This window comes from Triturus cristatus, chromosome 6 (assembly GCF_964204655.1).
Source record: "Triturus cristatus chromosome 6, aTriCri1.1, whole genome shotgun sequence".
NCBI lineage: Eukaryota > Metazoa > Chordata > Amphibia > Caudata > Salamandridae > Triturus > Triturus cristatus.
This window is the reverse complement of record NC_140589.1, coordinates 919,242,276-919,267,497: the sequence shown is the minus strand read 5'-3', so window position 1 is coordinate 919,267,497 and position 25,222 is coordinate 919,242,276. Positions and strand designations below refer to the sequence as shown.

Below are 25,222 nucleotides of genomic sequence, written 5' to 3'. Positions count from 1 at the left end.
TTGATGCAAGAAATTGAAGCCGGCTCCGGTGCACCGAGCACCCCAAGTCAGGTGTCGACTCCAGCCCCACCGGATGCACAGGCATCTTTGAGTGCACCCTGGCCCTATGCTCGCAGCACCCTCTCTGCCTACCTCTGCAGTCCTAATCCCCTCTCCCTCCCCACCTCCTTCACCCCCACGTATGGAGATGCAACATACGTGTGATGCTCCACCCCCAGCCCCACCGGATGCGCCAGTATATTTCAGTGTACTGGCCCTGTGCTCCCAGAACCCTCCCTGCCTAGATCTGCTGTGCCAACTCCTCCACCCCACCTCTGGCACCCCCGGAAACGGACATGCACCCGCACACTGTATGTGATGCTCCTCACCCCAGCCCCACCGGACGCCCTGGCATCTTACAGAGCACGCTGGCCTCACAGCACCCTCCCTGCCTACTTCAGCTGCCTCAGCCTCTCCCCCCACCACAAAGCGGTGCCCCATGGGCATTTACTGCACTTATTTTTGTTCACCCCTCCTCCAGCCCCAACTCTCCCCTCTACTGAGTGCAATAACCTGATTATCGGACACTTTGCGGCTGCCCTGACAGAAGGTGGCCGGGTCTGGGGGGCGGGGGTCCTGTGCCCCCAGGAGTAGAAACTCTAACCCTCGTTTGGACGGTAATCTTCCAATTTGTGCCAACTAGGACAGATGGCCTGAGGTGAACTGGTGACGTGTTCAATAGTGATTATCCCAAACATAGGCTTCCATCCTGGAGGAGGCGGGGGTGGGGGTGAAGAGTTGTTCTACAGGTCAAACCTACACTTAAACATCCAACTTAACATCTCTGTCAATACCTCCGCCCCCAGCCTAGCGTGAAGGGCTCGGGACTCCAGCATTCTGGTGTCTTCTTTCAGTCATAGCTTAAAAACCCCATGGGCTGCCTAGGGGCCGCAGGGCGTTTACCCTCTTCAATTTTGTTGTTTCTAGTTCATTAAAACAGCATATAATATACCATCGTAAAATAAAATAATGATCAGTGTCATAGCGCATGCGTGAAAATAGACTGTATAGCAAGCAGCGATGCGTGTAATAAGTGTACATAAAAGAGTGATGGGCTTCACTACAACAGCATCTAAAACAAGATTGTCACATAGATAAAAACATGCAGATTTCAGGCCCTACAGGAGATTCGAAAGCAACAACCTGACGTAAACATAAGATGAGGCTTAGGTCGCCTGTTTATATCAGTGACGTCAGTCTTCCAAATCAGTAACTGAACATGGGTTGTCTCTCCCGAGTGGTACAGCTGCTCTGCACCATTAACAGTGAGAACCCACGCGACAAGAACCACTGCACTACCCCATCAACAGTGAGAACCCACGTGACAAGAAAAACTGTGTATATTTTTATTTTAAAAGTTTTATATAGCGCTAACTTGACCCGTAAGTATCAGAGCGCTTTACATACACACTAAAAAACAAAAGGAAATTGCATTACATAGTAGGAAGGCAGTAAGGAAGCAAAACAGAGATAAAACAAGCATTGGCATAGCCAATATGTCTCGCTTTTGGGATCTTGTAAGTGTTTAGCCATGCAACAGTTCATGTTGTTGAACCAAGGATATTGTGCTGCATACCAACTTATAAGGTCCCAAAAGCAAGACCTATTGGCTATGCCAATGCTTGTTGAAGCTGTTACTAAGTTATCTTTAATGTAATCCTATACTAACTATATAAAAGCTCATTTGAAATGCCCATATTTTGAATTATTCAGCTTGATGTTCATGCTTGAGTTTACTTTAATTATAATGTGACAAATGTATGTTCTGGCTCTATGTCCTTTAACCCCACTAAATGCCCACCAACCTGTTTTGTTTTAGTAATTTTGAGAATAATTGCTTTAAATTTAATCTTAATCCTTTTAAAGGTCCCTTCTTTCCACAGAAGAACGATCTGAGCAAAGATTGAGTGAAACATTTAGACATGCATTGTAAACAATAGCACGTATTAGACTTTTAAAGGACAACCGCCCCTCTTAAAGTAGTTCTTTACTTTCTGCAAGCTAGTGCAAAGCAACCGGTTAGCACATGAAATAAGATTCTTGAATGCAAACATTTTCAGCATTTTTCTTCTGTAACTCTGCCTAGTTTAGATGCTGCGTTGAGACCATTGTACGACTTTTAATAATCTATGTTACTAGACTGATAGACCATGTATTTTGTCCATGACTTTCTGTGATGATCAGGCACAAAAAAAAAATCTATTGCCCATGTAACGCTGCCTTATACCATGTCTCAGTTGAATGGCGTGAAGCCACTTGGGTAAGCGGTTTCCTGATATTTTCTAGTTTCCCAGCCTGCTCTCTCATCCAGGTACACATCTAATTTACCTAAAATCCTACCCTAAGAGGCAATCCTAGACTGTAAGAGGTAAAACAGGTGGTTTAAACAAAATCCCCCTAGCCAGAACAGCAGGTATTAATAAAACATATCCTCATTTTGAAAGGTCAGCAATTTGCTATGTCATTATCTGAAGAGTTATTATCCGACAATAATCTAAATTATCTTGTGTCTTGAGTTCTGCAATTAAAAATAGTATGATGTTTGCATATCATTTTCATTTTGGCCAGTTTGTGCAAAAATATACTTGTGTTAATAGCCAGAAGTGTAGATTCACTTGCCTTAGTCTTCATCTTTTGTCGACTGTAAAGTGACAAAAGTTAGCACAAACTTGAAACTTGATTGGTTTAGCAGGATGGAGAAGATGGTATATGCTTTCTGAAAGGCCAAAATTTCGAATCGTAATTAAAATAGCGCAGGGCTTCTACAAGCCTTTTGGGTTTATTTATGTGTTTTTAGAAATCAATGTGCTCTTTGAATTTGTGAATCCATATTCCTGTCTTAAACGGTTGAAATGCCTTCTGCAAAAGCTGATTAATGTGATCTGCTCATTCTGGAATGTGAAGAACCTCTCAGAGAGATCGGAGAACTATGCCTTCTGATTCTGTGACTTTTTGGATACCCTAGCAGAATCTCCTTCAAGTGTTGCAGTTATTTCATCTGACATGTTCATCCTAGTCGTCATGCTGTCAAAACATTTGACTATTTTACTCATTCCATCTGGTGTCTTCAAATTGGCTGTGTTAGGGGCCAAATATTCCCGAAGACTTTCTTCCTACTGTGCTAAGATTACATTTTATATTGATGCTCTTGGGTATCCCTGCTTGATTGCTGCTGTATGTATCAACGTTGAACGTTGTAGACTGGTGGGAGAAAGTGCCACTTGGGCTGCAGCTGAAGGAGCTTCACATGTGCACTCAGACTTACATTTTCAAAAGGAGAAGCAGTTGTTCCTCAGTAGCCTGAAAAGGCCAAAAATGAAGGTGTGGCAGATGTGAGAAATTGTTGACCAAGCCAGATGAATGGCGATGTATAAACCGCAAACTAATGGTGTTCCCTTGCCCGACTTAACTGGAGAGGGGAGAATTTTCAGCTCGAACTAAGGCACTAGGTGTAGGATAAGGTTGCTTGCAACTTCTCAATTTTTTTTTCCAGGAGGGCACATGACACCTGTCCTTTTGTGGTGGGGGTGCCAAGCCCATCTGGTGGCCTACAAAGAGATTAGACAGAGAGCCATCCACTGGGCGGCTTAACAGCCAAGGAGAAAACCTAGCGGGCCAACCTTTGATAACAAGATCTTCCCTGCGGAAGTGGGTAAAAGCATAGATGTCCATGAATTATTTTTTCACTGTATGGTAATAATAATAATCTTTTTAATAACAAATTAATTTGAAAACAATGTATCACCAACTATTCAAAATCACCAAATCCTTGTGTCCATCAATCATGTCTAGAATTCTTTACTCTTAATACTGCTCTTAATAAGTTCGTAACAACAAAGAGCTGAGCACACGCTCTCAAAGAAATTGAGTCCCTCCCAGACTGAGCGTGAGGGAACAGTGGCACTTAAGGCTGTAGCCAAGATTGTTTGTGAGGGTGGCTCACCATCGGTGTCAGGACCGCGATCTATGAAAGGGACTGAAGGTTCAGATCCGGACTCTTCTGACAGAGCTAGCCACGATCTGCCAGTGGTGACCCCGAAACTGCAGATGAGATAATATAGCTGGGCCCCATACCAGGAGCAGCCGCAATCCTGGATAATCTGAGGTGGCCAATATCACCTTGAATCACAAATAATCTAACTAGGCAGGAGGAATACTGGGGCTGGGGCTGGTGCACGAGGTACCGCACCGCAACACGCCACACTTTATAGTATTGCTTCACACACCCCTGTGTGTTAATTTATGTGGCCACGATCCCCCAAAGGCTCTTACTGTGGCTGGTTTTGGCCTTTTTTAGACTTGAAAGATGCATTTAAGATTTGGGCAGATGGCCAGTATGCTCTGGGGCTGGGGAGTTGTCTGTTGGGATTTTTTGTGTTTGATTTGCTCTGTTCATAAAGCAGGAGGGGGCATCTTTTTTCATTTCTTTGAGACCCGGGTCGGGGTGGGAGACACAGGTGGGGGGGGGGGGGGGACTGGACTTACTTAGGATGCCGATGCACCACCAGGAACTGAAGTTCCTCACTTGGAACAATAGGGGGATGTGGTCGATGTCTAAGCATCTCAACATACACAATCATCTGAAAAGACGTGGTGTACAGAGACACACCTCATCCAGGGGGGAGTAGAAAAGCTGTGCAGGCGATGGAGAGGGCAGATATTTGCCACCACATTCTCGGCAGACGCCCAAGAGGAGCTGATATGGATTAGAGCAACCTGTACCTTAATAGATAAAGAAGGCAGGTATGTCCTGCTTGCGGGAAAACTGCTGGGCTAAGAGATCATGCTGGGCTGCCTATACACTCCCAACCAAGACCAACTGGCCTACATGGCAAGTCTCTCCTCCCGTATAGCAGACATAAAGGTGTGACGTGATTTTAGGAGGGATTTCAGTTGCGTGGCAGATGTGGTATAAGACCTCTCCCACCCGTCCCATTAGGGGCTCAGGCCCATCGAACAGCAGCAGGGTTGCGAGAGTGGATGACTCACTGGGAGCTGCTGGACATTTGGAGGCTTCAACACATAGGGGACAGGAAATACTTATTTTACTCCCCCATACATCAACTTCACACAAGACTGGATGCCTTCTGGTGCTCCCCAGATGTTAGCGGCTCCATTAAGTACACAGAATATCTAGGTCGGACATTTTCAGATCATAGCTCTCTACTGCTGTCATACCAACCCTATGGGCATAGATCCTCGATTCCATCATGGAGACTTAATCCCCTGTCATTGGAAGATGTACCGTTTGGTGAATCCCTGCCATCCTTAGTGGACACGTTCTTTGTGGAAGATGTACGTTCGGCATCCTCGGCACTAGTGGAATGGGAACCAATCAAGGTAGTAGTGAGGGGGCACTGTATGGGACAAACAACTGTAATACTTAAGGAGCTACACCGAGAGCTCCTAGCCATAGAGTGAGAGCTGCGCACGCTGGACAACATGCAGGGAATAGGGGTTCAAGTACATCCACACCTACTTGCCACACATAAACAGTATGATGAGACCTTAAAGAGACTTCAAACCCATGTCTACAGGGCATATACGGATAGAGTGCAGGGAGTGTTTAATCAAGCCAGAGACCCAAGGGGCCGCAATTACCCACATTCGGACTGAAACAGGCACATACGAATTTGACCCAGGTAGGATTAATGGACTATTCCAGATATATTACGAAAAGCTTTACACCTCCCCCTCGCCCCCTCCCCCAGGAGGCCACCCAAGCGGAGCTTATTGCTTTCCTGGCCCCACTATGCCTCCATACTGTGGGCGATCATAATATGGAAGAGCTGGACGACCCTGTCACGATGCAAGAGGTTCGAGGGACCATTGCGTTGATGGCTAGCGGTAAAACACCAGGCCCAGACGGCCTCCCGGCTGCGTTTTATGCGAAGCCCCTCACCTGGTGACTATGTACGCTGAGACTCTAAGATTAGGACACCTGTCGGACTCTACACAAAATGCAATAGTGATCCCGCTACCCAAGACCTCCGGCCCAGATGCTGGAGTGAAAGACTTCAGGCCCCTGTCTGTGCTCATCACAGACTTTAAGATACTAAGTAAAATTCTAGCGCTTAGACTGCTTCTGTGTATGAAGCATTTGATTCACCACAATCAAAACGGGTTCATCCCCTCCCGCATTACCTCTTATAATTTGCGGAGACTGTATTCCGTACTCTGTCACTCAGAGGTGAGGTCTCTCCCACAGGCTGCCTTTCTATCAGTTGACCTGGAAAAGGCATTCGATACAGTGAGTTAGGCCTACTTACTTGAGGCCATGAACAGGCTTGGTTTGGGGGTGGGATGGGTTAAGTAGGTAACACTGATATGCACCCGTCCCACGGCACGGTACAAGACAGGTAAGAATATCTCCCAGTAGTATTCGATAACACGCGCCACCTGCCAAGGATGCCCCCTATCTTCAATTCACACTGGGGATAGAACCCTTGGCCGTGCACTTGGGTACGGACTGGGACTGTCAATGAGCGGCAGAACCCATATCATCCCGTTAAATGCTCACAGGAAGTACCTACGGTTTGTAGTGGACGGACAACACTATCAGTTCAAAGTCCTTCCATTCTGAGTCACCACGGCAGAGTATTCACCAAATGCCTTGCAGTGGTAGCAGCACACTTAAGGAGACAACAAATCCAGGTCTTCCCATATCTGGACGACTGGCTAATAAAAGCCAAGTCATTCGACCAGTGTGTTCATCACACTCATCAAACCATCCAAACATTGCACAGCTTGGGGTTCACAGTAAACTACACCAAGTCCCATCTCCAGCCCTCTCATGTACACAAATATCTAGGGGCCACGATAAACACTGCCACAGCTCTAGCATATCCCAGTCCAGCCAGGATACAAGCTCTCCTCACCAAATTTCAAGCCCAACACTCTCTCCCAGCCAGAGTGTTCATGCAACTCATAGGCATGATGGCATCTTGCATATTTATTGTACCTTATGCAAGACTTCAAATGCGTCCCTTACGAGAATGTCTAGCACATCAGTGGAATCAGGCTCTAGGACAACTTACAGATCTGGTGTTGGTGGACAGCCGCACACATCGCTCTCTGCAGTGGTGGAACACAACAAACTTATCCAAAGGGCGGCCTTTCCTCGAACCTGTTCCACAGATAGTAATGACAACAGACGTATCACTCACAGGATGGGGAGCCCATCTCCTCAATCACACAACCCAAGGCAAATGGACCACTCAACAAAAAGTGCTCCATATCAATCATCTGGAACTACTAGCAATACTCCTAGCACTAAAATCATCCCAACTACATGTACAGACCAAAGCTGTCCTCATCCGGACAGACAACATGACAGCCATGTATTACATACAGAAACAAGGAGGCACACATTCTCTGCAGCTGTCCCAGCTCGCACAGAACATTTGGAGATGGGTCATCCCACAAAACATATACCTGCTTGCAGAACACCTTCCAGGAGTTCACAATCGGATTGCGAATCTGTTGAGTCGACAGACACAACAGATTCACGAATGGGAGCTACATCCACAAGTTCTTCTACCATTCTTCCAAAGGTGGGGCCAACCAGACATAGATCTATTTGCCACACACGAAAACGCAAAATGCCCAACCTTCGCCGCCAGGTTTCCACACCCGCTGTCCAAGGGCAATGCGATATGGATGAACTGGTCAGGCAGATTTGCGTACGCTTTTCCGCCACTCCCACTCATTCCACTAGAGGCACGCAAGCTCCGACAACAGTCTCTCAAAATGATCCTAATAGCTCCCACATGGGCACGTCAACCGTGGTTCACAACACTATTGGAACTCTCACTAGTCCCACACCAAAAACTACGCCTTTCCCCATCACTACTAATGCAGAACCATGGAGAGATAAGGCACCCCGATCCAACTCAGCTGAATCTGGCGATCTGGCTCCTGAAGTCCTAGAGTTCGGTTACCTTAACCTTCCACCGGACTGCATGAACATCATTAAAGAAGCCAGGCGCCCTACCACTAGAGCTTGCTATGCGGCAAAATGGAAAAGATTTTCCATTTACTGCACTATCAATAATATTCATCCACTGAATGCCTCCATCCAGAACATCATTTGCAACTTACTACATTTTCAAAGATGTAATTTAGCATACTCATCCATACGTCTACATCTAGCAGCACTTGCTGCTTACTTACAAAACAGACAACACATCACTTTTTTCGGGTCCCAGCAATTAAAGCCTTCATGGAGGGCCTTAAAAGAATCATTCCTCCCAGATTACCACCCTCTCCGGTGTGGAATCTCAACATTGTCCTTACTAGACTCATGGGACCCCCATTTGAACTTCTGCATAAATGTGAACTTCAGTTCCTCACCTGGAAAGTATCTTTCCTTATTACAATCACCTCTCTCAGAGGAGTAAGTGAGTTCCAGGCTTTAACCAAACAGGAACCTTTCTTACAAATACGTAGTAACAAAGTGGTACTCAGAACAAATCCAAAAATCCTTCCTAAAGTCATCTCTGCATTCCATCTTAACCAATCTGTGGAGTTACTTGTATTTTTTCAAAATCCATACTCCGTAGCAGAGAGAGCTCTTCACACGCTAGACGTCAAAAGAGCTATACTTTATTACATTGACAGGACTAAATCCTTTCGGAAGACAAAACAATTGTTTGTAGCTTTCTCCCCACCTCATAAAGGTAATCCCATCTCCAAAGTTGGGATTGCAAGGTGGATTGTAAAATGTATCCAAATATGCTACCAAAAGGCTAAACGCACATTAACAATTCCCCCTAGTGCGCATTCAACACGCAAACTAGGGGCTTCCATGGCATTCTTAGGGAACATTCCCCTAGAAGACATTTGTAAGGCAGCCACATGGTCTACAACACACACCTTCACTAAACACTATTGTGTTGACGTGCAGGCCAAACAACAAGCTTCTGTAGGCCAAGCTGTTCTTAAACACTCTTTCAAACTACTGCAGCCAATACAGGTGACCACCGCTAGGGGAGACACTGCTGTAAAGTCTATGCTAAGTGTGTGATCTGCAGCTGATATGCCTCGAACGGAAAATGCTACTTACCAGTATGCATCTGTTCTTGGCATGTAGAGCTGCAGATCCACACACTCCCACCCGCCTCCCCGGGACCTGTATCTATTCCAGTACTGTCTTATTTAGATATATACACATGGACATCCTTTTTCTTTTCTACTAACTCCATCATTTCCCAACATGGCGAAAAACAATCTGAGGATGGAGTCGATGCCCATGCACACTATCGTCCAAGAGAGGAGTCCACTATCTCGTGACTACGAAGACTTCTTCCTAGATAACAACAAGGTGCAAGCATCCGAGCCCAACACCAGATGGCGATCTAATGCGAAGTGTGTGGATCTGCAGCTCTACATGCCAAGAACAGATGCATACTGGTAAGTAGCATTTTCCTTATAGACTTGGCCTTGGTGCTGGCCAGGAGACGAATTGCGGTGACGTGGAAGTTGACAACAGGGCCGCAGATTAACACTTGGACCCAAGAGGTGACTAAATGGGTTGGATCCAAGGGTAGAGCACTGTATAGAGAAGAGTTAAAGATCTTATGCCAGCATCCAATCTCAGACCTCTGGAAAGATACCCTATTTGTTTGGGAACACCCGAGCCATTCCAGTAGTTCGGATGAAGATTGTGGGACCCCCACGGACTGAGGTATTGAGATCAATGGGGACAGACCAGGGCTGATCAAAGTAGAATTAGAGAGCGATTGTGACCCCCTCTGCACTTTTTCCCCCTTGCGAAACGACATGGAACCACATGACTACACTAGGCGCAGCTACAGACTGAGCTTGCCTTGATATAAATTATTCCACAATGTTCACCACCCATAAAACGCCTCTCGAACACTTCCCTAACCTTCGCTTGTTGAGTTGTTTGGTTTATGTACTATTCATTTTTTTAATGTTATGCCTTTCCATACATGATTAATAAATGGCATTTCAGCACTTCTCCCCACGACTGCAACGACCCCAGAGAAGTCAAGACACACCACTACTCACGAGGGAACATTATCGAGTACACACAAACAGATGTAACTATCAGTTCTATTGAGTAAAGTGGGTAGGATTCACTAGCCACTAAGCGGATCTCTTGTGTCGACCCACTGGCAGATAATTGCATGCACTAATATTGTCGGATAATGTCCTCAAAAACTGTGTTGAAAAGATAATACATTAAATTTACTGGTTCTGCAATGTAATGTATGTTAACAAAGTGCCAATAAAGAGACAAAAAAAAAAACGCTTTACCTTCCACTGCAAAAAATCACTCTGGGACTGGAGTGGAAGAAGACCTATCAGATGATGCAGGGGGAAACCTTGCGGGGACACCTGACATATTTGGCGTTGTAGACTTGTATTGTGTCGAAGGAGAAGAAAACGGGCCCGCCAGAAAACCAGCAGCTCAAGGAAGTCTGGAAGCTAATTCCTGAGTGCTTTAACATTGAGGAGGATGCAAAGTTCCTCGTAGCATCAGCATTGTACGACTGAGACTAAAAACTAAGTCTATGCCATGCTTTTCGACAGTGCCTCAAAGTCAGTCTCCAGCCCCAAAACGTTCCTCAATGGAGGGAAAGCACCACTCCCAAAGGAGTCTGTCATCCTGTCCAGTGTTGAGCCAGAAATGACACAAACCTTCGGTACTTCCTGCCAGAATGCCCCAGACTTGTGTAGCTGGGTTGATATCCAAAAAGATCCCAACAATGTGGACTAAATGGCTCTGCCCTTCTACTCCACCTTAGTCTGAGGCTCAGACATGTCACACTCTAGCTAGAAACCACAACACCTTGGCTCTGCAGCTCTACAAAACAGCTCTCTGATCTGAAGTCGATTCTGATAGACTCTATTCACTACTTCGCAGTGTTGAAGGGTATACTCAAATCAGCTCCTGGTAATTTTTAGGGAGCTATGGAAAGCTAGGGTGGTTACTCCAATTGTAGAAAATAAGTATATGCCTGCCACAAACAACCCAGCTTATTCACTTGAACAGATTGTACCTTGGTGGTTCACCCTGCCTGTGAAAGGTCTTCTACACAGGTGATGCCCCTCAGTTTGACAGAGTCTAAGCGGATCGGGGATACATGGAAGCATGTAGCACTTGGTGCAGCCATGCACTGGTGCTTCTCCAATTCGGTAGGCTTTCTGTCCAGGTACCGCTGAGGGTAAATATAAGGTAAAACACCTACCAGAGGCCCATCGTAAAATTGGCCAATAGTTGGTTGCTGAGGGGAAAATATCAATATTGCTAATACTAGCTGTACCCTTGATGCAATAGATACGGCTGCAAGGAGTGTTAATACCAGCATGCTCCACTGGCATAAGGTGGAGGAGGATGCGGGCTTAGGGTGTTAGACATTAAGCCTGAGGTGCGACAACACCTACTAAACTTCCATTTGATGGTGATCATCTGTTAAGCCTCTATGCTGGAAAAATGAAAAAGTACATCAACATCGCCAATTTCCTAACATTGAACAGATTTATCGTCTCTAAACTCTCACATGTCACCTTGCAGGATGTTGTTCCGCTGCCATGCCAAAGTGACGTCATGTCAGCAATGGATCTGAAAGATGCTTACTTTCACATCCATTTCAGCCAATGCATCACCATTACCTTTGGTTTGTGGTAAATTGGTGACAGTACCATTTCAAGGTCCTTCCCTTCAGTGCCACTACAGTTCCAATTGTCTTGACAACGTGTCTAACGGTAGTGGCAGTGCACCTGCACAGAAACACCATACATATATTTCCTTAATTTGATGATTGGTTGATCAAAAGCAGCAGCAAACAGAAATGCCTAGTGCACACTCAAACGCCAGTGCCCCTAATTCAAAGCCAAGGGTTCACCATCAATGAGAACAAATTGAATCTCCAACCGCAACAGGTTCAGCCCTTCTTCGGCTCTGTAATAAATACGGTAACAGGCAAAGCGTACCCTAACAAATAGAGAGAAAGCATTTCAGCAGCTGCTGCCAATTTTTCAGACACACTGTTCCATCACTGTTCGATTGTAATGAAATGATGGCTTCATGCATATTGTATCATATGCCTGGCTACACTTGTGCCAATTTTAGGAGTGCTTCTCTGCATTGGGCTTAAGCGGAAGGACATTGGGAGCACCTACTGTTGCTACTAATCAAGGATAAGCATGCTGCTTTGGTGGAATAGTAACACAATTTTGCCCTTCCTAGATCCTTTTCCAGTTGACCATCCCCATTGATGTAACTCGCCTCTTTGAGATGATTATCAGAGGCACATGGACCACTCAGCACCAGGGCCGCCGCACAAAATACAGAGGAAAACAGTACGAATTAAAACGGGCAACATGACAACCACATTTTAAATCCAGAAGAAGGGAATCACCATGTCCCCTCAACTTTCTGCACCAGCTCAGGAAATTTAGCATTGAGTGACCTACAATATCTACCTGCAGGCAGAGCAGGGGAGCAGAGAAAAACTTTGTTGACTTGCTCAGCAGGACCCATCAATCAGTAAAAAAGTGGAAACTCCACCCACAAGTTCTTTGTAGGTGGGTAACTCCAACAAAAGACTTGTTTGCCACTCCCAAAAAAAAAACTGTCAAAACTTCACTCCATGTACGAGCTCCCACAGTCAATGGGCAATGCACTGTGTATGAACTGGTCATGGAGATATGCCAGTGCTTTTCTGCCTCTCCCCCTCATGCCATAGATGGTGAAGAATAAGAGACTGGTTTCTGACTCTCAACCTAGTTGCTGCAGCCTATGCAAGATGGCTGAGGGGTCAGTCAGTCCCCATGAGAAGATAGCCTTGAGGTCGTACCTTCTCACTCCACTTCAGGGTCAGCTTAGATAGTGAGATGCCCAACAGTTGAGTCTTGTGATCGGGCACCTGAGTGCCTAAAGTACAGCTACCTCAATCTTCCACTAGAATGCAAAGCTATCATACGGGAATGGTGAAAGTCCACTATGCTTTCTTGCTGTATGTCTTGTTGGAAAAGGTTCATGCATTACTGCATCTCTAAACATTTGAACGTATTTAACTTTTTTGTGTGGAAGGTGGTTTCTAAACTCCTGCACCTTTAAAAAGGGCTTCCAGACACTTACACTTATTTGCACTTGCAGTCTACGTTTAGAACATGCAACCTTTATCTCTTGTTAATGTCCCAGTAATGACTGCTTTCATGAAGAGTCTAAAGAGGGTCATATCTCCCTAGACATCCCCCGGACCAGTGTGAAACCTGAATGTGACACTCGTACAACCTATGATTCCACCATTTGAGCTCCTACAATCTTATACCTCCAAAGGTGGCATTCCTAGTTGCAATCCCCTCCATCAGATGCAATCACCTCCATCAGATGCATTGGTGAGTTCCAAGCTCTTACAGTACAGGAACAGTTCATCCAGGTTCTCAAAGATGGAGTAGTTTTTGGTACCAGCTGTAAAATTTCTGCCTAAAGTCATATCAACTTTTCACAAGATCCATACCATTGAGCTCCCCGCCTTCTTCCCTCAACCATAGCAAAAAGGGTCTTCCACACTCTGGATGTTAAGAGGGTGGTTATGTTTTACATTGATAGAACTAAGCCTCTTAGAAAGTCCAATCAACTTTTAGTTACCTTTGCATAACCCCACACGGGTCATGCCATCTTAAAAGCGGCAATTGCCAGGTGGATATTTAAATACATCCAAACCTGTAATGCTGAGGACACTCTCACAGTCCCCGTGCTCCCAAGAGCAAACTCTTACCAAAAGGGGACTATGTTAGCCTTTTTGGGTAATATCTCTTTGGCAGTTATCTGCTAGGCTGCTACTTGGTCAGAGCCAAACACCTTCCCTAAGCATAACTGTGTATAGATGTTCTAGTTTGTCTACAGGCTTTAATTGCCCAAGCTCCACTTAAAACACATTTTCAAACAACTTCACCATCTGCTCACTGGCCACCACTTTGGAGAGGGACTGCTTTATAGTTTTTGTGAAGCATGTGTATATATACAGCCACAAATGCTACCAACAGAAAATGATACCCTGTAACCTTCTGTTCGTAGTGTAGAGTGCTTTATATTTCACAGACATCCACCCTCTTCTTTGGAAGCCAACGATGATCAGATGTTTCTATGTCCTTTACTCACTTTACTTTGCACAACACACTCTATCTTTGTCACTACACCCTAACATCCTATTCCTAGGAACATGATGCCTTTCCGTTGTCCGTCATCAAAGTAGTCTATAAGGAAACTCTCTAAACCGTGCTCACCATTGGCAATGCCTCCTTCACTCAAGGCATCTTCCCAGAAACTCTCAAGACAGGCCAAATCCTCCCACTCCTAAAGAGACCTACTTTAGACACTGATGACCTCGCCAACTGCTGGTCCTTCACTTACCTATCCTTCCTCAGCAAACTCATTGGAAGAATAGTCTTATGCTCAAATCCAAGAAGACATCAATGCCACCCATCTTCTGTATGACCCCTAGTGTGTTTAGTATCAAGCTGCAGCACAGGACCACTACCTTACATATTGCAGTTAGTGCCCTCCTGACCATAGATCAAGAAGATCTGTTGGAAATTTGCCCTATGTGGCACATTTGGAGTTTGTTGTCAACCCCCTTTCAAGAGTTGCCAGCCAAATTTTAGTGTCGACATTAGTCTCCCTGGTAGGAGCTGACTCTCACTTCTTTTGGGTTTGCCACACCCTTCATCAGGGGATAGTTACTGCCTACTGGCATGCGTTAGAATACCTTCGTATTTACAGGCGGTTACGGAGCATAGCTTTTATCTATCGTATGCTGGATGGCAGGCAGGAACTAACCCCTGATGAAGGGCACTGCCCGAAATGCATTGGTGTTTCTTTAAATATGTGAAGAAGTTGAAATAAATCCTACAATGTAATGTGAATTGAAACATTACTATTCTGGAAACAACGAAAAAGGATAAAAGAAAATTGTAATCTAATTACACTTGGATGTAATTTCTCACCTTAATAAAACACAACCCTAAGGAGTGCCAAGTGAGGCCATTTTTTTACTGGTTGGAGAACGCCTTATATATATATATATATATATATATATATATATATATATATATATATATATATATATATATATATATATATATATATTCATATACTCCCCATACACTCGGCCTTCAGAACACAAGTTTAGTGTGGCTGAAGGCTTTCGACATCTTAAAAATACCTTGAGTGGGTGGCGTTAGCCCGGGAACCTTTACCCCGTTGGTTAGAGCATACCCACGTGTCATTCCCACTTACTAGTTTGTGTCATGCTTAAATGTGGCATCTCCAAGCACCCGCTTCAGAACTCTCTTGGACCTGCGGAATATCAACTTGCTGTCTGGACATCAGACGAGCCTAAGAGACTGGACTTGTTCTCCGTCTTGTACTCAGGGCAAAGAAGTGAACTCCAAGAGTTATAAGGCTGACCGCCAGTTAAAGTTTCAGAGACACAAAAACCCACAGGTGACCTTTTCCTGCATCTGCATTACTGATCAGTGGCAACTGTACCTGGACTGAACCCTCCTTTTGCCCTCTACCTGTTACCCTTCGAGTCTCTAAGTTACTCCTCAGGCATTCTTGGAGGCTTTTGAAGTGGTGGATTGTGTCTTAAAGGACTAAAGTTGGAAAGTGAAATCTTTTGTCTTGTAGTTCCTACTAATACCTAGGATCTGTGCATTGTTTGAACAAAATGAACTAGGGGCTTGGTGCCAAGACTGATGCTGCACATCCCCACAAGATGTGTTGGCCTATAGACCAGCTAGCTCACAGTGCCACCGTACGCCCCCCTAACCTACCAGGGAGCGAATGGTTTCTGACCACCACTGAACATGACAACTCTGACCCCTCAGGGATCGTGGAAACAGTGCAGAACCTTTCGCTAAGTCACTTGTGCTCAATTATTCTCAGAGAAGTAAACCGAGAATACACAGTGGGACGTTTTCAATATATTTATTGAACCAATGTTATTCTTGTATAGAATACATGTGCTTCATGATTAAGATTAATTGAACAGTGTGGTTATTGTGTCCGTTAGCTTCAAATTGCACCTAGGTCCTGTTGTACCGCGACCATCGGTTTTCATTTGCACTTTGTTGCTTATTGGCGCTATTTCAACTTAAAACTTTTAATATTCATAACTGCCGTTCACATTATTGGATTTTTGTCATTCTGTTTTAAATAATTGTATTCTATTTTTCTAAATTTGTTTTCGAATTTTTGTTGCTTTGCATTTTGACTTTACTACTGTTTAGTACTGCTTAACTACTTTATCCATTGCCTCTAACTTAAGCGTGTCTGCTCTGTGTCATACTTACCAGGTAGTTGAGTTCAGGTGTATTTAGTGACTTTAGTGGTTCACCCTGGCATTGATTGTGATTTTTACGTTAGGTGAGTACCTGCCAATCAACTCAACTAATAACCCAATTTCTTACATGACCCCTGCCTCCTGATATTGCAGCACTTCTCAGCTGCTTTCAGCTCAGTTTGTGATCCAGCACTTACCCATACCCTGGAGTCTCAAATCAGATATACATGCAATATCCTTTACTGGTTCTCCTCTTGCCTTTTCCGTTGACACTGGTTTGTTTATATCAGCATCTTCAAGTTCCAAAAGATTCCTATTACCTGTGGAGTCCCCCATGGTTCCATATTGTCTCCTGTACTCTTCAGCCTCTACATGGATCCCCTTTGAGCTCTACTCACAGATAACATTACCAATATTCACTAAAATGCTGATGATCTAAAACTTACCTGAAGATTTCCTCTGTACCAGTCATCTAAAGCCTCAAACAGTGCCTCATTTAGACCTGGATGTCCAGTGCCTACCTGAAACTCAACCCCAGACAGAATGTCTATTGTTTGCCAAGACGTACAAGCAAAAAACAGTTCAAGCCTGGCTAAATTACATGACCTATAAAGTCTAGCCTCTTTAAAGAACACTACATCACAATGCAGTAACAGTCCAATAACCACTTACCTCTCCTATCAACCATTGACTTTATACTTGTCTTCAACCCTGTACAGCTCCCCAAATCCTTTTTAGTAATGTTTATAGCTAGATTCACGCTATACAAATACCACATACAAACATACATGGATCTTTCCCAGTGTTAGACACCACATAGTTGATACTGAGTCATGCTCCTCATTTTGACTCGGGTCTCCATTTTCCCTAACAATGTCCTTCTCTTGTAAAAGACTCTGTGAGGAGGTAATATTTAGGGAAGCAGTCCCACATTCAGTCCTCGGAGTGGGCTCCATTTTTTGAGGGCTTCTGACCAGATTGGATAATATCCTCCTTTCCAGTCTTGATCTTTTTCACTGCTTCTAAAATTTCTTGGGCTGATCCCACCGGTGGGATAATCTGCAGATGGGAGTTTTGCTGTGTTAAATATTCTGCTGGCTTGAGACTAAGGCTGATCGTTAGCCTTTGCCAAAGATCACAGGCTTTAGCAATAGCATTGGTTATGAGAACCATATTGTCACTATTACTGTCACAAAAATTGATGCCTCATCCTTCCGCTAGAGGAGCAGTTTATGAAAACTAGTAAAAGTATCCCGGTCCCCCCTTTCTCCCCTATTCATCCTGTAATTTTGGGGGCTGAGGCTTAGTTCCCTTTCAACGATTGTACCAGTTTGCTTACTTCTCTCCTTTTTCAACTTCTGACATCCAAGACAAACTCTGGACTCCCACCACGATGACGTCTGGAAAGACCTTAACAAAATTCCTCAGATCAGGTTGAATAGAGTCCAGAAGGGTAAGGACAAATTCTCATAAGCCAAGGAAGTCAACAACACTGGCCCACGTAGAATTGGCCACACCGTGCACTCTAAAATCAATTGCGACCTCATCGGTTGCAGTGTCATTCACTTGTACTCCTACAATGCTCTGGGTCGGTCCAGCATCCACTGAGCAGCACTAAGAACAAGGCCGGTTACACATACAGGGTGAGGACAATACTCTACCCAATATGCTGCATCAGTCTTATGGCGAAGCCTTAATAGGAGCAAGTTATTCTTCAGCCTGTGGTCAAGCATGTGGACTGTTGCACACCACTGATACTTGCTGTCTCGTTTAAGGGAAACATGTTTTGTTGAAGATGAATAAAGCATGTTCTATTTTTACAAGACTCATCCATCACTTTCTAGTGATGGCTTAGGCTATGCATTTTGAGGGCAGCAAATTATGACCCTATGAACTTAGGAAGTTGTATCAGTCGTCTGTGTTCATGCTTCTTTGGATGGTTTGACATTAGCATATGCAGAGCAGTGCTTTTTCTTCCTGACTTGAATGCATTTAACAAAATGAATCAATCCCTACTTAGATTTCAATGCAGCACTTACAAGCTTTCTCTATGTTGAAAATAAATCAGAACAGGTGTGCAAGCTGTTGCTTTTGTATTTGAACCACTGGTGATAGTAGTCTGAAGGATGATATGGATTACTGGATGTGACATTGTTACTTTTGTCTGTTTAGATTTTAGAATTTAAATGGTACTTTTAATGCAAGCGTAGCAAGGTATAAGTACATTAAACAAATAAGTATGCCTTGGTTTACATTAAAAGTACCATTTAACATTAAATTTACTTTTAGCATTTATCTTGCTACGCTTGCATGTGTCTGAATGAAGAAAGACAACGTGCCTGGGACTAATGACTCCTCATTAGAAACAAAGTTGTCTTCTTTTATAAAACATTTTTCTTGTAACTAATTATTTTTGGCCTAAGAGGGGCAAATCTGTGCAGTGTTGAATATGCCTGCAACTCATTTTAAAGTCTTTGTTGTTGAGTCAGACACAGATAAAATAAAATTGACTTTTGGACCGGAAAACAGTCCTAGGAATTACAACTGTTAAATATCTATAGCATTTGCTGTTAATGCATTATTTATATTGTATGACATTAGCAATTCATAAAAGTGAAAATATCCTGAAAATGGTGTTCAAGTCTGCTAGAAATCGTATCAAAAGTCTGTTTCTACGTTTAACTAATGTAGCATTCTTTGCTTTTCAGGTTGTAGAAACCATTTTTAGTCGTATAGTTGACATTCATGAACTTAGTGTAAAGCTTTTGGGTCATATAGAAGACACTGTGGAAATGACAGATGAAAGCAGTCCCCATCCTTTAGTGGGGAGTTGTTTTGAAGATCTAGCAGAGGTAAGCAGTATTTTTGTAACCGATATTTACCACATATACACCTCAAGAGGATGAGTTTTGCATTTTAGATCTGCAGCTTAAACCACATCTTCTAATATTACTCAAAGACGTACATTATCATTTCCAAGTGCTGGATCTGTTTCAGATTTACAAGCTTTTTATTTTTATTTTACATTGTCCAACTAGAAACATTCAAGATTGCAATTCACTCATGGTGTTACTTTAATACCTCATTCAGATAATCATTCCACATTCATATTTCTTTTCTCCAGCATTTTAACCCTTTCTTGTGCAGGTGTTTACTGTTCTACTGGTTTTCCTTGCAGACATTTAAAAATAAGATTCTCTAAGTGCTTGCTATTGATAGACCTTGGCAAGAGCTCATTCTTTTTTGGTGAATATGTGAATTTGTTTATCATAAGATGAGCCCGTTCAGAAAACATTGTAGCTATGATGCAATCGCAATTGACCAAATAAACTCAATCGATATTCTCATGATTACTTATATGGTGTTGGTTTATGCACTAAACACCACATTGCTGTTTGAGACTTGTCAAAGCTTTCTTTCAAACCCAAAAAAGGTAGCTCCACAAGTGCTGCTTCCTATAATGAGGATCGTGCCTCTCTTCGGACGTTTTTTGTAAGGATTCTCCTTTCAAGAAAAAAAGCATGTTTCTTGAATCTAGAAAACTAAGGAAATGCCAATGTTTATCTAGTGAAACCTAGAAAAGAAAAGCAAGAGGACCCTTAACCCACCCTTATTTGAGATGTAATACATTTCTTGGGCTGCTCTGTTGGTGCCAGTTAAGGGTGTACTATGTTACATATTTAACTGAATTATAAATGCGTGCATGTCTCCAAGTATATATGTTGAATGGGATTATAAGCAATGGCCAATGAAAGTAAAATCTGAGCGGTACCATGGTGTCTGAATACATCATGTAGTTCAAGGTTCCCAACAATGTGTTTGAGAGAAGGGAATAGGCTTTTTACAGCCACTAGTTTGGCCCATAGGGCAGGCAGTGCCAGTTGCCTGCTGGACTGCAAAATTCCCATGCTCTCTTGGATTCAGTTGCTCAAGTCCTCCCAGGTGTCTCGGAAGACCTCCACCCTGTCCTAACCTAAGCCAGGATGGCCACGGCGCTGCCAAATCCACAATTCATTGTGGCCTGAATACCACGGATTCCATTGGGCGATCCATCGCTACTAGTTTCACCATTTATCGCCTTACCTGGTTGTGGTCATGTCTTTTCTTTGTCTACAAACTTCCCTGTTTCCAGCTCTGCCCTCTGCAACAGTTCCCCCCAAAGGCCTTGAATTCATTGATGAGGGCTTAAATCACTTCCCTATCTAGTGGATTGCTAAGTTTCTTAATACAGACGTGTCCTGTTGTTTGCCTTTGTTCTTATATCAAAAAGTCAACAAAACTAATTAGTAATATACATGGGGAAAAGACAAGCGTACATGCTGAAACTGCAGATGTTGTTGATTATGCAAATGCCGAGAAGGATCTTGTAAGTAAATCCTACATGCGCTTTTATTTGGCTGATACGAGAAGGCTTTGGCTGTGAGTAAAGCTGTAATGCATGAATGGATTGATGCATGGAGAGAACTGAGTGAAGATTAGGTTTGTCTAAGAGACCAGAAGGTTCTTGATGAAGTGAGAGAAAATGATTTGAGAAAGCTTAGAGAAAACAAATGCTGAGTGTAAACTGCCAAGTCAAATATGTTTGCTTCTTGTGCTGTATTGTTGTGTCTGAAATATAAAAATTCATAAAGAATTCAGGATATTTTAGGTTTTGTCTTTATTGCATGGTGAGGGGGCAGTATTTAGTTTCATTTATTGTGATGCGCATACGAGAATAAGAGCTGTATGTTCGGTATGTGTAAACATCTTCTTTATAGCGACCAGTTTCTTTTATTGATTTTGAACTTTTATGATCTATCTGAAAGAGACTATTAGTTATAGATTCCTTACCTTAGAATTACCCCCAGGCTTCAGACTGGATCCGGAGAATTTTTTTCGTAGCAGTACCCTTGCACGTCGGCAGGTGGCGTCAGGCGACTCTGCGTTCATCGTCTGCGTTGTGATCGCTGGGATGACGTTGTGATATCTACTTAGACAACGCCCCTACGCGCTGACATCAGTTCTTTCTTTTTCCGCGCCAGCCAGCTCAGATCCGGAGAGAGCGGTACCTTAGTCATTTTTTGACTAGCTTTTTTCGACTTATCATCAACATCTTTTTCGAGTTGTTCGACTCCTGGTGCACAAGGATGTCACATTGGTGGACCTGCTTCAAACCTTGTGACTCTTGTCACAAATTGATGTCGGGCACGGACCCGCACCATGTGTGCCTGTATTGCCTGGAGCGAGACCACAGCCCGAAGTCGTGCTCCGACTGTCGGGCCATGAATCCGAAGTCTTTGCCGGAGTGGTCCCGAAAGCTTCTGGAGGCTCGGCAGTCAGCTCCGCGCCGCTTGAGGTCCCAGTCGAGAGGGAGGTCGCATGACCGGCCTCAGAGTCACCACCAACACTCTTCTTCGAAGTCTTCGGGTAAGTCGAAGCACAAAAAGAAGGCGAAGAAGCACCATCGCTCTTCGCGTTCTCCCTGTCCGTCGGCCGACGCAACGTGGAATGCGGAAGGTCATTGTCCTCCGGCTCCGCCCTTGGAGCCTAATGGGTCGGCTCAGAGCTTCCCTCATTTCCCGGGAGCCGGAGTGACCCCTGCCCAACTTCATAGTTTTTACGAAGCGCTCAATTCCATTTTTGGGCAGCCTGATCCCGCCGGCGCTCCTTCGGGCCCCGCAGACTCGGCTGGGGCTTCTAGGCCTTCGGTGCCAGCAGCTTTGGCCCCGGTGTTGCAGGGCCCCCTGGGATCCAGGCAAGGATCCGGATCGGCGCCGGACACCTCCGGCATCGAATCCATTGACGACACCGCCACCCCCTCCAACATCGGTTGGGTCCCTAGCCGGCGTTGACCCCGGCCTCCTCCTCGACTTGGACACTGAGCCGGACCGGTGTCGACCGCCACCGGTACGTTTGTACCACTGCTCTACCCTGGTGTTCCTTATTACCCTGAGTGGCAGCCAGAGGAGGGTGAGGAGGACTGGGAGGGGTCTGTTGACCCTTTGGCAGACTAGTTGGATGAACCGGACTGGAGAGAGGAGTTTGAAGCCAGTGGTCTGAACACCTCCCCAGACCTTGGTATGCTTTCTCCCCCTACCGTGGCTACGGATGAGGGAGCCTCTTACACTGTGGCGTTGCATAGGGCAGCTGAAGCCTTAAACCTTGAGCTTCCTATGGTTGCGGTCAGAACCAATGCCGTGACCGAGGTGCTTCAACCGGCAGCGGCCTCTTCCGAGCCCCTGCTACCGTTCAATGAGGCCCTCAGGGACGTCCTTCTGGGCACTTGATCCAAGCCCAGCACAGGGGCTCCTGTGGATAAGAGGATTGCCAGACACCACTGCCCGGCCCCAGGTTACCCCATTCTCCTCTCCCAACACCCTACCCCCGAGAGCTTGGTGGTCCAAGCCTCAACTTCCAAAGGTGCATTCCCTACTGCTCACCCATATAGGGAATTCTAGAAACTGGATCATCTTGGGAAGAAGATGTTTTCTTCCTCCAGCTTAGGACTGCGTTCGGTGAACACCGCATGTCTCTTGGGCCGTTATACCCACTCTGTCTGTAACACTGTCACGCAGATGCTGTCGCAGTGCCTGGAGGAGGCCTGGGCTGCTCACTCCCATGCAGTTGCTGAGGGTAGAGATGTAGCGAAGTTCGGGCTGGACACCGCTGACCCGCTACGCAGGACGGTTTCAACGTCAGTAGCCTTGAGACGCTATGCCTGGCTGAGGTCGATTGGTCTTTTGGGCGATGTCCAATTGACGCTTTTGGCCGTGCCCTGTGATGGCTGTCGCTTGTTTGGTGACCAAGCGGACAACGCTCTCAAGCGCTTTACGGATTCTAGGACTGCGGCCAGATCCTTGGGCCTCGCTACCACCTCTCGCCCAGTGCAGTCTGCTTTTCGCCCCTTTCGTGGCTATGGTATGGGGTGCCCCACCATGTTCCACCCAGAGTGACAGACCTGCATCAGCTACACAGCCTCTGCGTGGCCGAGGACGTAGGACCCAGCATCATGGGTCTGGGAGCCAGTGGGCAGGCCAGTCTACCAGCGCCCTCTCTGCAACAGCCTCCAAACCTTTCAAGTCCGACTTTTCAGGGCCACCTGTTGCCAGTGGGCGGCAGGATTCTCTATCACCTCCCCCACTGGCACAACATCACGTCAGACAAGTGGGTTTTGCAGATAGTCTGAAGGGGCTACTCCCTCCCCTTCGAGACTACCCCTCCCTCCATCGCATGTCGGAAGATCATTTGGCCCATCTGAAGTTACGGCTCTCTTGGCCAAGGGAGCTATCGAGCGAGACCCTGTGCCAGAATTAGGTCACGGTTGTTATTACCACTACTTCCTGGTACTCAAGAAGGACAAAGGCCTGCGTTCTATCTTGGATCTTAGGGACGTCAACTGTTTCCTCCGGAAGTAGAAGTTCAAAATGTTGACACTAGCTCAGGTCCTGTCTACCCTAGACCCTGGAGACTGGATGGTAGCGTTGGACATGCAGGACGCCTATTTTCACATCCCCGTCCTGCCTGCCTGCCCACCGGTGTTACCTACGTTTCACAGTAGGCCACAAGCATTTTCAGTTTACTGTGCTCCCCATGGGCCTTACCAGCACCCCTCGGGTGTTCAGGAAAGTGATAGTGGTGGTCGCAGCTCATCTGCGCAAATCAGGGCTTCCAGTCGTCCCCTACCTCGATGACTGGCTGTTGAAGCAGAGTTCCCCCCAGGCTGTTATCTCCCACCTCAAGATTACGGCAGACCTCCTGCATTAGCTGGGGTTCACTATGAACTTGTCGAAGTCACACCGGATTCCCTCTCAGAAGCTCCTTTTTATCAGGCGGTTCTGGATACTGCGAGGTTTCGGGCTTATCCTCCCGAACAGCGAGTCAGGGATATTCGGGCTATGATTCCGAAGTTTCAGCCTCTGTCCCGGGTTTTGGTCCGAATGACCCTGAGGCTGCTGGGCTTCCTGCATCCTGCTGGTGGATCATGCTAGGTGGCATATGCGGGCTCTGCAGTGGGACCTGAAGTTTCAGTGAGCACAGCAACAGGGGAATCTTTCCGATTGCGTCCAGATCTCGGAGGGCTCTGCACACCAATTGCAGTGGTGGTTAACGAACCAGGATTGGGTCTATGGCAGATCCCTCTCCCTTCCCCAACTAGAGTTCACAGTGGTGACAGATGGATCAGTTCTGGGGTGGGGCGGCCAAATGGGGAGGCGGAGATCAGAGCTCTCTGGTCTCCGGCGGAGTCCGTGCTCCACATCAACCTTCTGGCGCTCTGGGCGATTCGTCTTGCACTGAAGGCATTCCTTCCCTCTGTTCGGGGAAGAGTAGTGCAGGTGTTTACGGACAACACCACGGCCATGTGGTACAAACAGGGCGGGGTGGGGTCGTGGACCCTATGTCAAGAGGCTCCTCGCCTTTGGACATGGCTGGAACATCAAGGCATGTCCCTGGTGGTTAAACACCTGGCAGGTTCCCTAAACGCCATTGCGGATGAACTCAGCTGCAGGTGCATGATGGATCACGAATGGTGTCTTCATTCAAAGGTGGGGAGAGCTTTGATTAAATCTGTTCGCCACCGAAGAGAAGGCAATGTCAGCAGTTCTGCGCGTTGGAATTTCCAAGGCAGCACTCGCTCCCCGATGCTTTTCGTCGCGAGTGGAGTTGCATTCGTATATACGCCTTTCCGCCTATACCACTTCTGCCCGGAGTGCTGAAGAAGATCAAGCACGACCAGGCCCAAGTCATTCTTGTGGCTCCGGATTGGGCATGAAGAGTCTGGTATCACGAGCTATTGTACATGGCCATCGATCCTCCGATCTGACTGCATCTTCGGGAAGATCTTCTGTCACAGCAGCAGGGGACGGTCCTCCACCCGAACCTGT

General features: G+C 45.6%; 1 protein-coding gene across 1 annotated transcript in view; it reads left to right on the top strand.

Moving 5' to 3' along the window:
- Positions 1–25,222, top strand: part of SOS1 (SOS Ras/Rac guanine nucleotide exchange factor 1) — a 556,506-nt gene that overhangs the window by 161,839 nt on the left and 369,445 nt on the right. The window contains exon 6 of the mRNA XM_085611592.1: positions 19,070–19,213. Within this exon, the coding sequence (XP_085467718.1) occupies positions 19,070–19,213 (144 nt within the window). The remainder of the gene's footprint in view (positions 1–19,069; positions 19,214–25,222) is intronic.